Genomic DNA, 13,383 nt, shown 5'->3' with positions numbered 1-13,383 from the left:
CCCGCACGGGGAGAGGCCCCAACGGGGGAAGGCCCCCATACCACAAAAAAAAAAAAAAAAAAAAAAAAAAAAAAAAAAAAAAGAACATAGAGTCTGTAGTCGGCCTGCATCATCTACTTACTCTGCCCTCTGTAAGCCTTAGTGTCCTTGTCTATTAAGTGGTCTTAGCACCAGTCCCCACCATCTAAAGGACTAAAGGAGGTAACACATGTGAAGTAGAGCACAGTGCCTAGCACATAATAACTGTTAAATGACTGTTTAATGACTGATATTGTTATTGTCCTGTTTTTGTTGTTAATACCATCATCATTAAGACTGTGGTTTCCAATCACTTCAAATGGAGTGACCTCATTAAAACTTCGTATTAAAAGTTATTCTACCATGTGTTTATTTATTAGTACACTTTCCCATTTTTAATCTACATAACTCCCAACAAGCCATGCCGTCTTGTCTACCTAGCTTTTGGGAGCTCTCTAACTCTTGGATCACCCACTTTGAAAAGCAACTTCATCTATTGTTTTTATTCTTTAGCCAAGTGGGCCAGCTTTGGATTTGTTAAATGCTGGTTCCTTTGATGGGGGAAGAAATGCAGCATCTCTTCATAGATTAGGTAATTATAAAACAAGATTCTTTCTTCTTTTTAAAGCAAAGTGGCCAAGTTGGATAAACTTCCAGTTCATGTCTATGAAGTTGATGAGGAGGTGGACAAAGATGAGGTAGGATGCTTGCTTACGGATCTAAGAATTGATTTAGTTCACAGATTTAGAAGATTCATTGGAAAATTATCAACATTTAGCCAAAACAGGAATTGGAATGTTTCTTGAAACAGGGGAGGAATTTTAAAAAATGTATTGTTTGATTGATTTAAATAAGGTCTCTGTTTCAATTTGACTGCTTAGCATTGCCTGTTCCTCTGGTCCTTGTTTATTTGTTCTGAGATCATTTTCAAAGTCCTGGACAAGATTTGGCTACATTGTTAAAAGATCAAGATTACTTAGATCCTAAGTTTAGGTTGTTTTTCAGCAGGCTATTTGAAACAAACTGGCAGCCAGTAGATTTTAAATGGCTGTTTCTTCAGTGAGGGCTTTGAGTAAAGTAGGTAGTACCCAGAACCTCTGAATTTAACAAGCCCACTCCCCCTACTATTGGAGGAATGGTTATGGCCAGAGAAGTGTATAAAGAGAGCTGGGCATTAAGGTGACCGTGTCCACTGAGCAAGGAAAACCTAATAAAAAGTTGGTGCTGCCCATGTCCGCATTACGTATTCTTCCCTACTCAGTATTAGATGCCTAATTGTGAGTGTTAACAGTGTCCATGGTAGCAAATTATTTTAGAAACCACTTTAAAAATATTCTGGGAAGAGTGAGTGGTCATTCCAAATGAAAAATAAGATATTAAAAACTTGGTACTGATTAATAGTAAGAGGAGGACCGATTGAAATAATGCACATAAGAGTGCACACCAAACTGTAAAATCCTAGACAGATTAAGTTACTTCTGTTACCACTAATAATAACAACAGTAAAACCACCAATATTAAAATTGAGGTGGTCTCAGACAAAACATAAGACAGGTCTTTTTGCAGTTGTCTACTGATTACAAAAATAAACATCATAATCAGACTAGTCCTCAGGAGGTGTGAGCTGGGTGACCTGACAGTGTAGTCCTCTCTTCTTAAGGCTCCTACTCAAGTGTGTATTGGACACAGTCTTAGGGGGCAGAGTCACAAGGCAGAGATCTTAGAGAGTGAGGGGGGGGGCGCTGTGTGTCAGGATGTGGTGGAAGGTTTGCCACATTGTGCATTTGTGTGTGTGTATATTTCATCTGTCTGCTTATTATATGTGCAAATATAAGCCTGACTTATTTATAGCAGCAGCTGGCAGCCCCATGCCCTTAAACCCAGATCTCGGTGTTTGGGTCAGAACTTGAGGAAACATGTTTCTTTACTTGTCTAGCTGTTGCCCTTCACTTTTCTCTCTTCTCCTTTCCTCTCTCCCTGTTGTGGTCTTGTCTCTCTTTCCCTCTTTTCTGTTGCCCCAGCATTTTATCTCTGCTTTCTTTATTGCCTGCCTCATATTTCCTTCCTTTCTTATTCACCTTTCCCTGAACTAAGCATCTGGGAAGTTTTCCAGGAATTTGCTTTTGTCCTCCAATTATATGGGAGTGTAATGTGAAAACATTTTTCATCAAACTGGGCGAGACCTTACAACTTGAGTGGTTAAGTATGGTATGTACTTTTTGTGGCTCATTAAACACTTAAAATACTTGCGGGGGGGTGGGAAACAAACTTGGACTAGAACAAGCTTTGCTTTTTAATGGACTAGAGTTTGCAGAGATTTAGGCTTGTTCCGCCTCTTTTATTGATAAGCGGACACAGTAGGTGTTAGTGCCAGACGGTTACTCCAGCAAAGGGGCGAGGGGCAACCTGGTATGCATTGAATGGATTTCCCATCAGTAATAATGGGAGATCGACTGTGGTGTTGCCCTTGTCTCCTAGGATGCTGCTTCCCTCGGCTCTCAGAAGGGTGGGATCACCAGGCACGGATGGCTGTACAAAGGCAACATGAACAGTGCAATAAGCGTGACCATGAGGGTAAGGAGGCCCACTACCCTGCTTTCCCCTTGCTAAGCCCTTTTGTTCCTGTGGGTCTTGGGGATGATGCTCAAGATGAATGGGCATGCTGTTTTTCCTGACAAAAGTGACCTTGTCTGGTTAGTGAGATGCCTCCCTGGTGATCGGTGATCGACCGCCACTGGTACAGCCCCATTTCCACCCGCTCCCCTTGTCACCCTCCAACCACCAGCGTGATGAGATCATCGTAAGGCTGGTGTGAAGGTGCAGTCGCCTTAACAGCCTTTCTTCTCCGTATTGACTACAAAAGGGATACTTGGTACCTCGTAGAACATCACCGAGGGGCTACGCCTAAGCACTTTCATGGAGGTCTTCCTGCAACAAAGTCAAGAAAAGCAAAAATCAAGGACTAAAGGGAAAATGGTTAAATTGGAAGGGGGTTGTCAAGAGAAAAGTAAAACTAGTGTAAAAAACTATTCAGGAGAGAGAAGTAGGACCAGTGAAAGGCCAGAATTAATAGTAAAGAGAAACAATGGAAGTGAGGTAGGATGGGCAGGGGATAAAAGTTAAATCAGGGGAAATGCTGATTGTTGTAATCCTGAGGCTGGAAAATCGTCCAGTTCCGTGAGGCAGAGAACAGTTCCTACTCTGTGTGAGCAAGATACCCTGGGGATTTGAGAAAGTTTCCATCCTTCTGAGCTCCATCCCAAATTAGACTGAGCTCCATCCCAAATTAGAATTCACTGCACCGCTTCTGGGTGGTTATATAAAAATCTCTGATTCTGTGGCTGAGAAAAATGACCCAGGAATGCTTAGTGAACCAACTCCACAGAATTTAAATTCAGTAAAATTATTAGATGTGATGGAGAGTCTTAACTCACCCAGTTACCTGGGGCGCTGGCCAGAATTAGATTTGTTTTGGAGAGAACTGAAATGGTTTTTACATAGGATGTACTTGTGAGTTATTGAGAGAGATTGTGGCTGTTTTCATCTTGAAACCGTAATTATGTGTCTATTTTTCTCTCAGTCGTTTAAAAGACGATTTTTCCACTTGATTCAACTTGGTGATGGGTCCTACAATTTGAATTTTTATAAAGATGAAAAGATCTCCAAGGAACCAAAAGGATCAATATTTCTGGATTCCTGTATGGGTGTGGTTCAGGTAAATACAAAATGAGTTTTATCGTTGAGTTTTCTCATTTGTAAAAGTACCATCTATGAATTAGCAGATTTAAGCAAACACTTCAAAAAATGGCAATATTCGTGGTAGAAGTATAATAGCAGACTTAAAAATGAGTTAAAGCCTTGTTTTTCATCATTTTAGAAGATAGTGGGTACAACACACAAGCAGAATTATGTTGTAGGAGGCCCGAGTGCTCTGCATATGAGTTTTTATGTTTAAAACCTGGCTCAGCTACTTTTTTTTTTAATATAAAATTATTTATTTGTTTGTTTATTTTCGGCTGCATTGGGTCTTCATTGCCGCACATGGGCTTTCTCTAGTTGCGTGAGCAGGGGCTACTCTTTGTTGCGGTGTGCAGGCTTCTCATTGCGGTGGCTTGTCTTGGTTTCGGAGCACGGGCTCTAGCACCCAGGCTTCAGCAGTTTTGGCATGCAGTCTCAGTAGTAGTTGTGGCTTGCAGGCTCAGTAGTTGTGGTGCATGGGCTTTGACACGCGGCAGCATATGGGATCTTCCTGGACCAGGGCTCGAACCCATGTCCCCTGCATGGCAGGTGGATTCTTAACCACTGCACCACCAGGGAAGCCTATGGCAGGTGGATTCTTAACCACTGCACCACCAGGGAAGCCTATGGCAGGTGGATTCTTAACCACTGCACCACCAGGGAAGCCTATGGCAGGTGGATTCTTAACCACTGCGCGGGGTTCTCATTGTGGTGGCTTCTCTTGTTGCGGAGCACAGGCTCTAGGCACGTGGGCTTCCGTAGTTGTGGCACACAGGCTCAGTAGTTGTGGCTCGCAGGCTCTAGAGCGCAGGCTCAGTAGTTGTGGTGCACAGGCTTAGTTGCTCCGCGACATGTGGGATCTTCCCAGACCAGGGCTCGAACCCGTGTCCCCTGCATTGGCAGGCAGATTCTTAACCACTGCTCCACCAGGAAAGTCCTCAGCTACTTTTTAACTGTGTGACCTTGGACTGGCTATTAACTGAAGTTTCTTCACATGCAAAATTCAGATAATGATAATATTTCCTTAATAGGGTAAGAGGATTGGATGAGTTAACTTGGAAATGTTCAGAACAGTTCTTAGCATCTCTGTGATGACTTTTATCATCATAGTATCAATGGCACAGTAGTGTATTGGCCAAGAGACTGGGTTTCAGATTCAGACTGAGTTCAGATCCCTGCTCTACCGCTTACAGCTCTATAACCTTGGAGATATTTTTCAACTTTTCTGTGCCTCGGTTTCCTCATTGGTTAAACAGGGATAATGATAGTACTGAATATGGTTATGGAGAGGATTAATCAATACATGTAAAGAGCTTAGAACAGTGCTGGCACATGGTAAGCATTCAGCCAGTATTAGGGTTGGGGTTAGGGTTTGTTATCATAGTGCTGTTACAGTTGTAGAGTTAGTCTTAAAAATTATTTTAATTATACATGATACATGAATGTATTTGTATTATGAAATGTTAGACATTACAGGTAGTGCAGAAGTCCCTGTTGACCCCCATATCTCCCTTTCTCAAAGAGCTACCATTACCAGTTTGGTGTGCCTCCTTCCATGCCTTTGTAGAATTGCCTTTGAAAGCAGGTTGGCAGTTTCCCCATCTGTCTGTTTGTCCGTCCATCCATCCATTCATCCACTTCCCTCCCGTTTTCCAGGAAGATCTAAGGCAGCAATTTACAAGGATACATAAAACACAGGCTAATATAAATTTAAAGTGGTGTGAAAGGAGTCAGGGTAGGGAGGAGATGAAGTGGGATTAAGTTAAGGAAAAAGCATATATTTTAAAGACCTAACACCCGCTATGGTGGGTGACAAACCAGGCTCTACGCTTTCTAGCTTCAAGACCCGTTCAGTTGCACAGTGTCTGTAGATACAAACAGTCCAATTAGTCAGAAGCTGCCCCAGTAATCTCAGAATGAAGCCCATTCAGACGTTTCTCTTGGGGGCCCTCATACAGAGGGCCCTGTGTGATTAATGAACAATCTTCTTGATGGCTCCTCACAATAGACGCAGTCACCGTTATCAGAGAATTCTTCCTTAAAATGACTCAGTGTTCGCCGATGACATTAGCCCAAAGTTCGGTTCTCTAAGAAAGGTTGTCTTGTGGGGCCAGTGTGACTAAGGTTAGAGACACAGCTCTGGTTTGACCCTCAGGTATACTTGCTTATGCATTCACATGTTTACTTAAAATTAAATTGCATTTTCATCCAAATAATACATTCATCTGGTTTAAATGTCAAACAGTACAGAGAGGTAGCACTAAAGGCACAGTCATGCCAGCATCACCTCACTTCACCTACTCCCCACTCCCTGAAATGGTCATTTTCAACTTTTTCCACTGTTTTTTTTCTTGGGATTTGCCTCCATATTGCTAGATAAGGAGTGTTCGCTGCTCTTCATTCATTAGTTGTGGACATTATGTGATGCTAGAGAGGATTTTAGCTCCTGCAACCCTCCTTCATGCTCTAAGCTGGACTGACTGCTTCCTCAGCCTCTGCAAGGTCACCATCCTGGAAATTCCCTTTGCTGTCCTGCCTGTGTCAGATTCCTTGTTTCCAGGATCCTATGTCGTCTTCTTTCTCATTTTCCTTTCTTGTTTTGGAGGAACACATCCTCCAGGAGCTTCCTGGAAATCATGTGTAAGATCTTAATTGTTTGAGAGTTAGATGAAATTTACCTTAGAATTTGAAGGCATTCCATTGTCTTCTAGATGCTTGTGTTGTTTTGGAGTCTTATGTTATTCCCTTTTCTTCGCAATCTTATCCTTATCTCTTATCTGTGGTGATCTGAAATTTAGGTTATTGTGTCTTGATTTTGATTTTTTTGGTAAGCTTTTTTGTTAAGGCATGACATAAGGAGAAAATAAACATGTAATGAATGAGTTTTTACTAAGTTTAGATCTCTATTATCTATTTGTGCTGAGAAGTCTGTTCTTGTTCTGGGGACTCTGTCCTGCATGTTCTAGCCACCTGGGTCTTCTGAACTCTGGGCAGCCTCCTCAGTTAGCCAAGACTGTTGGACTCTGTTCAGGCTCACCTTCCTGGGTCCAGATATGGCCTCCAGGCAGAAAGTGATGAGGTGATGGTAGGGCTCACCTCATCTATTTCCTTTCTATCAGGGATCACAGGGCTGCCCTGATGGTTGCGAAATACCTAAAAACAGTTGTTTCATCTATTTTGCCCAGTTATTTCTAGTAGTTATGTTGGGAGAATAAGTCCAGACCTCGTTGCTTCATCATGGTCAGCATGGAAGTTGGGGGTCCAAACTTAGATGGCTACAGGGGCCAAGCAGATAAATTAAGTGAAAGAAGAGGCCTGGGTGTAAAGCGATAGGGAATGCTGGGGACTGTGACAGACTGGAGCACAAGTGGTTCTGTTTAAAGGGGTAGCTGATGTGCTGGGTGGCACTACCAGCTCAAGGCTGCCAGATCATCTGGTTCAAGAAAACCAGAAATACAAAATTTTAGTTAAATCTTGGTATTTTTAGTTACTGGTGACTAACTTAAAAACAACAACAACAACAAACCCAAAACATTGTTTTTGGTCCTCTAGTGCAGGACCAAACCCTAGATCAAGGTGATGGCACCACTTAATATTCATTGAGAATTATTTTTGCGTCAGCAGCTAATTGGCACATGGCACTCTCAGCTTGTAACCCAAACTCAGCTGAAAGCTGCCACTGTAGAAACCAAATTATATCAAAGTATGTTTACTCACAGCATAAAGGAAGGAGTACCAGAGTGAATTGTCAATGACAGTGAAGTAACTTCTTGTGTGGGATTCCCAAGTGGGAATTTCATTTGTATTCTTAAGCTGAGAGACCTTTTCAGTTACATTTTAGTTGAGTTTTCTGGCATTGCCTTTAAAAAAATGTTTAAAGCAAAACTAAATATATTTGGCAGCCTCATTTGGAAAGTAGCAGTAATTACTTTTGTTTTATAAGAGTTTTGTTGCCTGTCTTCAGCAGAGTATAGATGATTTACAGTACGGAGTCCCCAGTCCCTCAGTCTCTGGAATACATTTCGGAATCTAAGGTTCTGACTTCAGTGGCCTTCCCTTCCTTCATATTCTTTTTGCAGGTGTGGCTGATGGTGTTTTACATTTAATGAATTGTGTCTAAGGCTTCAACGTGTTTAAATAATTTGTTTTTATCTCCACATCTGTTGTAAGCTCACCTCCGAAAGTTGTGGCTTAAGTATTTCAGGGTTTTTTTTTTAATATTACTTTTGGACCTTGTAAAAAAATTCGTTGATTAATGCTATGAGTTCAAAGAAATGCCTATACTAAAATTTAAAAATAGACCTGAAAAGAATCCAGTTACAAATCTTGAGCCCTGAAAGTATTTTACAACCCTGAAGTTGATTACACTTATTTTGAAGATAAGGAAACCAAGTCTCAGAAAGAGGAATAATTCAGAATCAAGGCCTAATGCTTACCCTACTTTTAACTTATTTTCATAGTAGTGAGTAGGTGAGGAGTGCAGGGGAGAGATCTCCTTTCATATCTGGCCTTTGACCCCTTCTCTGACTCTTGCTGTGAAGTGAGGTGTGAGGCCTTGTGCACAGTGGTCTGCATGCTCTGCTGGGAGCAGTTCTCTCCTGAGAACCATGCTGTAGAGGTCACAGAGGCGACTTTGGGAGGGCCACCCTGTCCCCGAGACATTCGCTGAGAGCCCCCTCAGGGACTGCGGCTAACCAGCTAGAATTTTAGTGGGCGAGGGCTCTGCTCGGACACCGCAGATTGGTGGGAGCTTGTGATGTCACGTCCCTCAGCCTGTAACTACCAGGAGTCTGTGTCATGTTCCTCGGAGCTGAACCTCTATCTGGTGCAGTCACCAGGGCGATTTTACCCCCCAGGGGATGTTTGATACTATCTGAAGACATGTTTTGATCTTCACAACTGGGGGGCTGTGCTACTGGCATCTAAGGAGTAAGGCCAGGCTGCTTCTAAACAGGCTACAGCGCATGGGACAGTCCCCATAACAGTTATTGGCCCCAAGTGTCGGTAGTGCCAAAGTGGAGAAACCCTGGCCTCGTGCACATTCATCCTTCGTCATTTAATGCACATGGACTGCGGTTTTTATACTTTGAGTAAGATACCCTTTCACAGGCGTAAAAGCTGGAGGCATGAGGGAAGCTGGAGGAAGGTAGACATGGTGTCTAAATACCTTTCGGGCCTCATAAATGATGAGAAAGTTCCAGGTAAGGAAATCAGACATATTGATAGATAATGGTTTGCTTTTAAAATGTGATACCACATACTACTTCATTAAAAAAGATAGGAGCTAGAGGAACTGAAAATTTTCAGTGAAATTTTATTGATTCAGATATTTTTCAAGAGCCTATTATTTGCCAAGCAGTGTTCTAGAAATAGGGATGTAGCATTGAACAAAAGAAATCTCTGCTCTGAAGAGCTTCCATTTCATTGGATGGGACAGACAACAAATAAATATGTAAAACGTGTAATGTGTCAGATGGGAAAATAAAGCCATGAAGAAAATAATTCAGGGAAGGTGGATACGGATGGGGGTTTATTGGGAAGGGGCTTGCCTTTTAAAATAACTTGGTCCGAAATGCCAATGAGATAGTACCCATCAGCAGATAATAAAGAGAAGAATTTTTAAGGCTGTTCCAGTTCTTCTAAAATGTGTCTCTTTACCCTTTTTCTGTTTCAGAACAACAAAGTCAGGCGTTTTGCCTTTGAGCTCAAGATGCAGGACAAAAGTAGTTACCTTTTGGCAGCAGACAGTGAAGTGGAAATGGAAGAGTGGATCACAACTCTGAACAAGATTCTCCAGCTCAACTTTGAAGCTGCAATGCAAGAAAAGCGAAACGGAGACTCTCATGAAGGTAGGCAGGTGTAGCTTTCCCCAGGTGCATGCACATTCTGTGGGTGTCTTCTGTTTTGCCGGAGGGCACAGGAAGTAGCCAGATTACTGCACAGGTACATGGAGGTGGGACAGACGTGAGCTCCTTACAGATAACCTGTCAGCAAAGATTTTGTCCCAGTAGAATGTCCTACCCTGACATTTGTATAATGAGGAGAATCACAGCTTTGGAGGCAGAAAGAAATTACCTGAGTTCAAGTCCCAGCAATACCATTTTTCAGCTGTGAGACCTTGGGCGAGCCACTTAACGTTCTCAGAGCCTTGGATCACTCTCTTGTAAAATGGGAATAAAAACGGAACTTGCTGGTCAATGGGAAGATTAAACAAGACAATGTATCTCAAGTACCTGGCATAGAGTCGGCACTTCAAATACTAATTATAGTTTTTATTGTTATCATTAATCATATCCTTTGGAATTTTCAAGTCAAAGTTAGGATGGGCAGAAGCCACAGATTAAATTGGTTGGGAAAATCTGGCTATGTTCTTGACAATTCATGTTTTATTTCAGGCCCTTGGACAGGTGATTCCCAACTCTGGCTGTGCCTTAGAAGTCCCTGGAAACTTTTAGCAAGTACTCTTTCCTTCGTCCCACCAGAGATTCTGGTTTAGTTGGCCTGGGCTGGTGCCTGGTGGGTGTGGCCATGTGGGCTGCTGTCCATAGCTCTTGACAGTTCTGGTTAGAACCTGTCCGTGCTGCTCCAGCCATCAGATGTTCAGCTCTCACCACTGGGCCTGGCATCAGCATTTTTTAAAAGCTCTGATGTGTTTCTGTTGGGTATCCAGAGTTGAAAACCACCGTGTTAAAGGGCACATAAGAGAAACGGCCTTCCTCCTCCTGTTTTAAATAAAATGATTTCAACTATGAGTGACTTAGGTAATCTGTTTTGCTGTTTTAGATGATGAACAAAGCAAAATAGAAGGTTCCGTTTCCGGTTTAGATAGCTACCTGCCTGAACTTGCCAAGGTAACATCATCTTAAATCTTCTGCTCTTCATAGAATGATATTGAAATGATTAACAAATACATGATAGTAAATTATTAAAATCATGTTGTAGTTACTGCTATTTTTTGACTTCAGTATTTGGTGAGGTGAAATACATTGCTGACTTAAGTCGGATTTGAGTCTGTTTTCCAGAAAGTGCCGTACAAAGTATTCTCTTTTTGTTATTCTTTGTTTTCCCCACATAATATTTAATACCACATTAGAAGTATTGAAGAAATAACCAAGGTGCACAGGTAAATGTTTCCATAGTAACATGTTACTTACTATGTTCACACATACGCTTCCCCTATTCAAGTTAATAGAGACAATTCCAAAAAGGATGGATAAGTAATAATCTTGTTACTGAACCAAAGAGGGTTGCCTGAGTTATATGAATTTTTCCCGGGTCGGTCTGAATGAAAAAAAAAAAAAGTTATACCTGTTTTTTACAATCTTGAGAAACTCAAAAAGTTATTGAAAAGCACGAAGATCAAAACAACCATACTCCCACCAACCAGATGCTGTCAACACCTGTTACTGTGTTGTCTTTTCCGCTTCAACATTTTTTAAAGAAATAAAAGTATCAGTTATACTTGAAATTCTTTTTTAAACATCATCTGTACTCTATTCCCTTCCTCCCCCACAACCTCAACTAGAGACAACCACTATTAAGAGTTTTCTGGAAATACTTCCATTTGATTTTCATATCTTTACCGATATATCTGTCATAATGATATGTGGCTGTGTTTTGTACGTTTAACATATAAATGCTAACATATTATTCTGCACTTGCTTTTATTTTATTTTTTATTTTTAAATTAACCTTGTTTTTGAGATCCATCCAAGTTGGTATATAGATCTAATTCATACCCTTTATTGCATTGTGTAAGCATTTTATTTTAGCAGTTCTATTATTTCCAATTTTTTCTATTACAAACAATGCTACAATGAATATCCTTGTACTTGCCTCCTTGTGTGCGTCCCTGAATAATTCTTTTTAAGTGAGAGAAATATCCTTGTCTTCTTTGTCCCTTTATATTCTTACTCTGTTATTGCCTTTCTGTTCTTTTGTGTGTGTGTGTGTGTGTGTGTGTGTGTGTGTGTGTGAATTCAGTGAAACAGAGATGCTACACACCCGTATCTTAAACACTGTAATGGAAAACATGGTTTATCTATATACCATTATAAGTAGACTAGCATTCAACATTGACCTTTACTTTAAGACAACATAGCTGTTCTAAAATATAAAATCTCCCTCCCTGGCTAGGACTTTAGAGTTTTTCTTTAGCACTTGACTGTTACCACAGTATCTTTTTAGCACCTGCCTATTAAAGCTAATTTTAGTGCTACCATTGTAACCTTCTAGGCTGGGAAGAGTTTAGCTTGTGTGTTTGTGCTTTCATGTTATTAACTTCTGTGTGTCATATTTTGCATTGAGATTCACTTTTTTGTTATGTTTTGGGGTTCATGATTTCTCAAAGCAAAATGTCTGTTGAAACATAATATATGTAGTGCAATCTAGAATTTAAAAAGTTAACTTTCTACACTTACTGGGTGAACACAGTGGATACCTAGGAGAAGACTCATATTATTTGAGCTTAATGTTGATTAATTAGAAATTTTTTTTTCTTGTGAAGACATACAGGAGTTGTGCCTTCCTTTCTTCTCTCACTGCCTACTACTACCTGGCCTTCAGAATTCCTTGATCCTAAGACCTAAGGAGATATATATCACATATATTTATTCTTTTAAAAAATATATATATATTTATAAAACATATTTGAAGCTGTTTTTCAAACTGTTGGGTAATGACCAAGTTAGCTGAAGCTATTTTAGTTGGTAAAAAGTAATTAAATTGGTTAAATTAAATTTTTTCTTCTTTTTTTATTGAAGGAGAACTTACATAGAGTAAAATGCTCAGGCCCTAATTGTATAGCTTGATGGATTTCACGTTTGTGTACCCACATAATCCCCATCCATATCAATATATAGAACATTTCCAGCACCTCAGCAGACTGTCTTGTATCCTCCCGCTCAGCTGACATTCTCATTGTTTTGACCTCTATGACTGTAGATTAGTTTTGACTATTCTAGACCTTCCGAAAAGTGGAATCATACATATGTACTCTTTGTGTCAGGCTTCTTTAGCGCAACATTATGTGACCCAGAATTTAAAAATGGATAGAATTGAATAGAGGATATTAAAGTGCACTGCCTTTAATAATGATAGATATTATTTAAGATATATGTGTATATCATGCATATATCATGTTGATATATGTATGTAGAAAGAGAGTGAGTGTGTTTGTGTATGTGTGTGTTGGGTTGTGATGTAAATGTATTTCTTACTGTGGGTCATGGTCAGAACCTAAAAAGTACAGCATTATAAGGGACTTAACTGTTGTTGTTTTTTTTCCCCCCAGCTCTCAAGTGTTTTTAAACCATTTTAATTTAAGAAGGTAGAAAAAGTGCAGAAGGTAATTTTTCGAAGAGAAAAAAAAAGAAAATTAAGATGTGCTGTTATTCACCAGCATGCTGCCATCCCACTTGTGGGGCAGGTGTCTGTTGGTGATGCCTCTTCTCCGCCTGCTTGGTGGCAGAAGTGCAGTGTGAGGGGCTCAGGCACCAGTGTGCCGGGCTCTCACCCCCTTCATCATCCAGGGCCCCGAGTGTGAGTGGTTTTGACTATTTATAACCCCCTCCAGTGTATCTGGGGTGGGAATCATTTGTACCTGTTAAGAAAGGAAGGAGGTTGATT

The 13,383-nt window shown here is 40.7% G+C and overlaps 1 protein-coding gene across 23 annotated transcripts in view; it reads left to right on the top strand.

Annotated features, from left to right (window-relative positions):
* The window catches only part of DOCK9 (dedicator of cytokinesis 9), a 291,607-nt gene that overhangs the window by 159,032 nt on the left and 119,192 nt on the right, over positions 1 to 13,383 (top strand). For all 23 annotated transcript variants that reach the window (XR_003682501.2, XR_003682502.2, XM_028497260.2 and 20 more), the window contains exons 5-9: positions 647 to 716; positions 2,497 to 2,592; positions 3,599 to 3,733; positions 9,431 to 9,605; positions 10,540 to 10,607. Coding sequence is in view for 21 of the 23 variants with exons in the window: in XM_028497260.2 (XP_028353061.1) it covers positions 647 to 716; positions 2,497 to 2,592; positions 3,599 to 3,733; positions 9,431 to 9,605; positions 10,540 to 10,607 (544 nt within the window). In the remaining 2 variants the exon portion in view is untranslated. The remainder of the gene's footprint in view (positions 1 to 646; positions 717 to 2,496; positions 2,593 to 3,598; positions 3,734 to 9,430; positions 9,606 to 10,539; positions 10,608 to 13,383) is intronic.

This window comes from Physeter macrocephalus, chromosome 13, assembly GCF_002837175.3.
Source record: "Physeter macrocephalus isolate SW-GA chromosome 13, ASM283717v5, whole genome shotgun sequence".
Classification (NCBI taxonomy): Eukaryota; Metazoa; Chordata; class Mammalia; order Artiodactyla; family Physeteridae; genus Physeter; species Physeter macrocephalus.
Note: the sequence above shows the minus strand (reverse complement) of the source record. Positions and strands in the feature narration are given on the sequence as shown.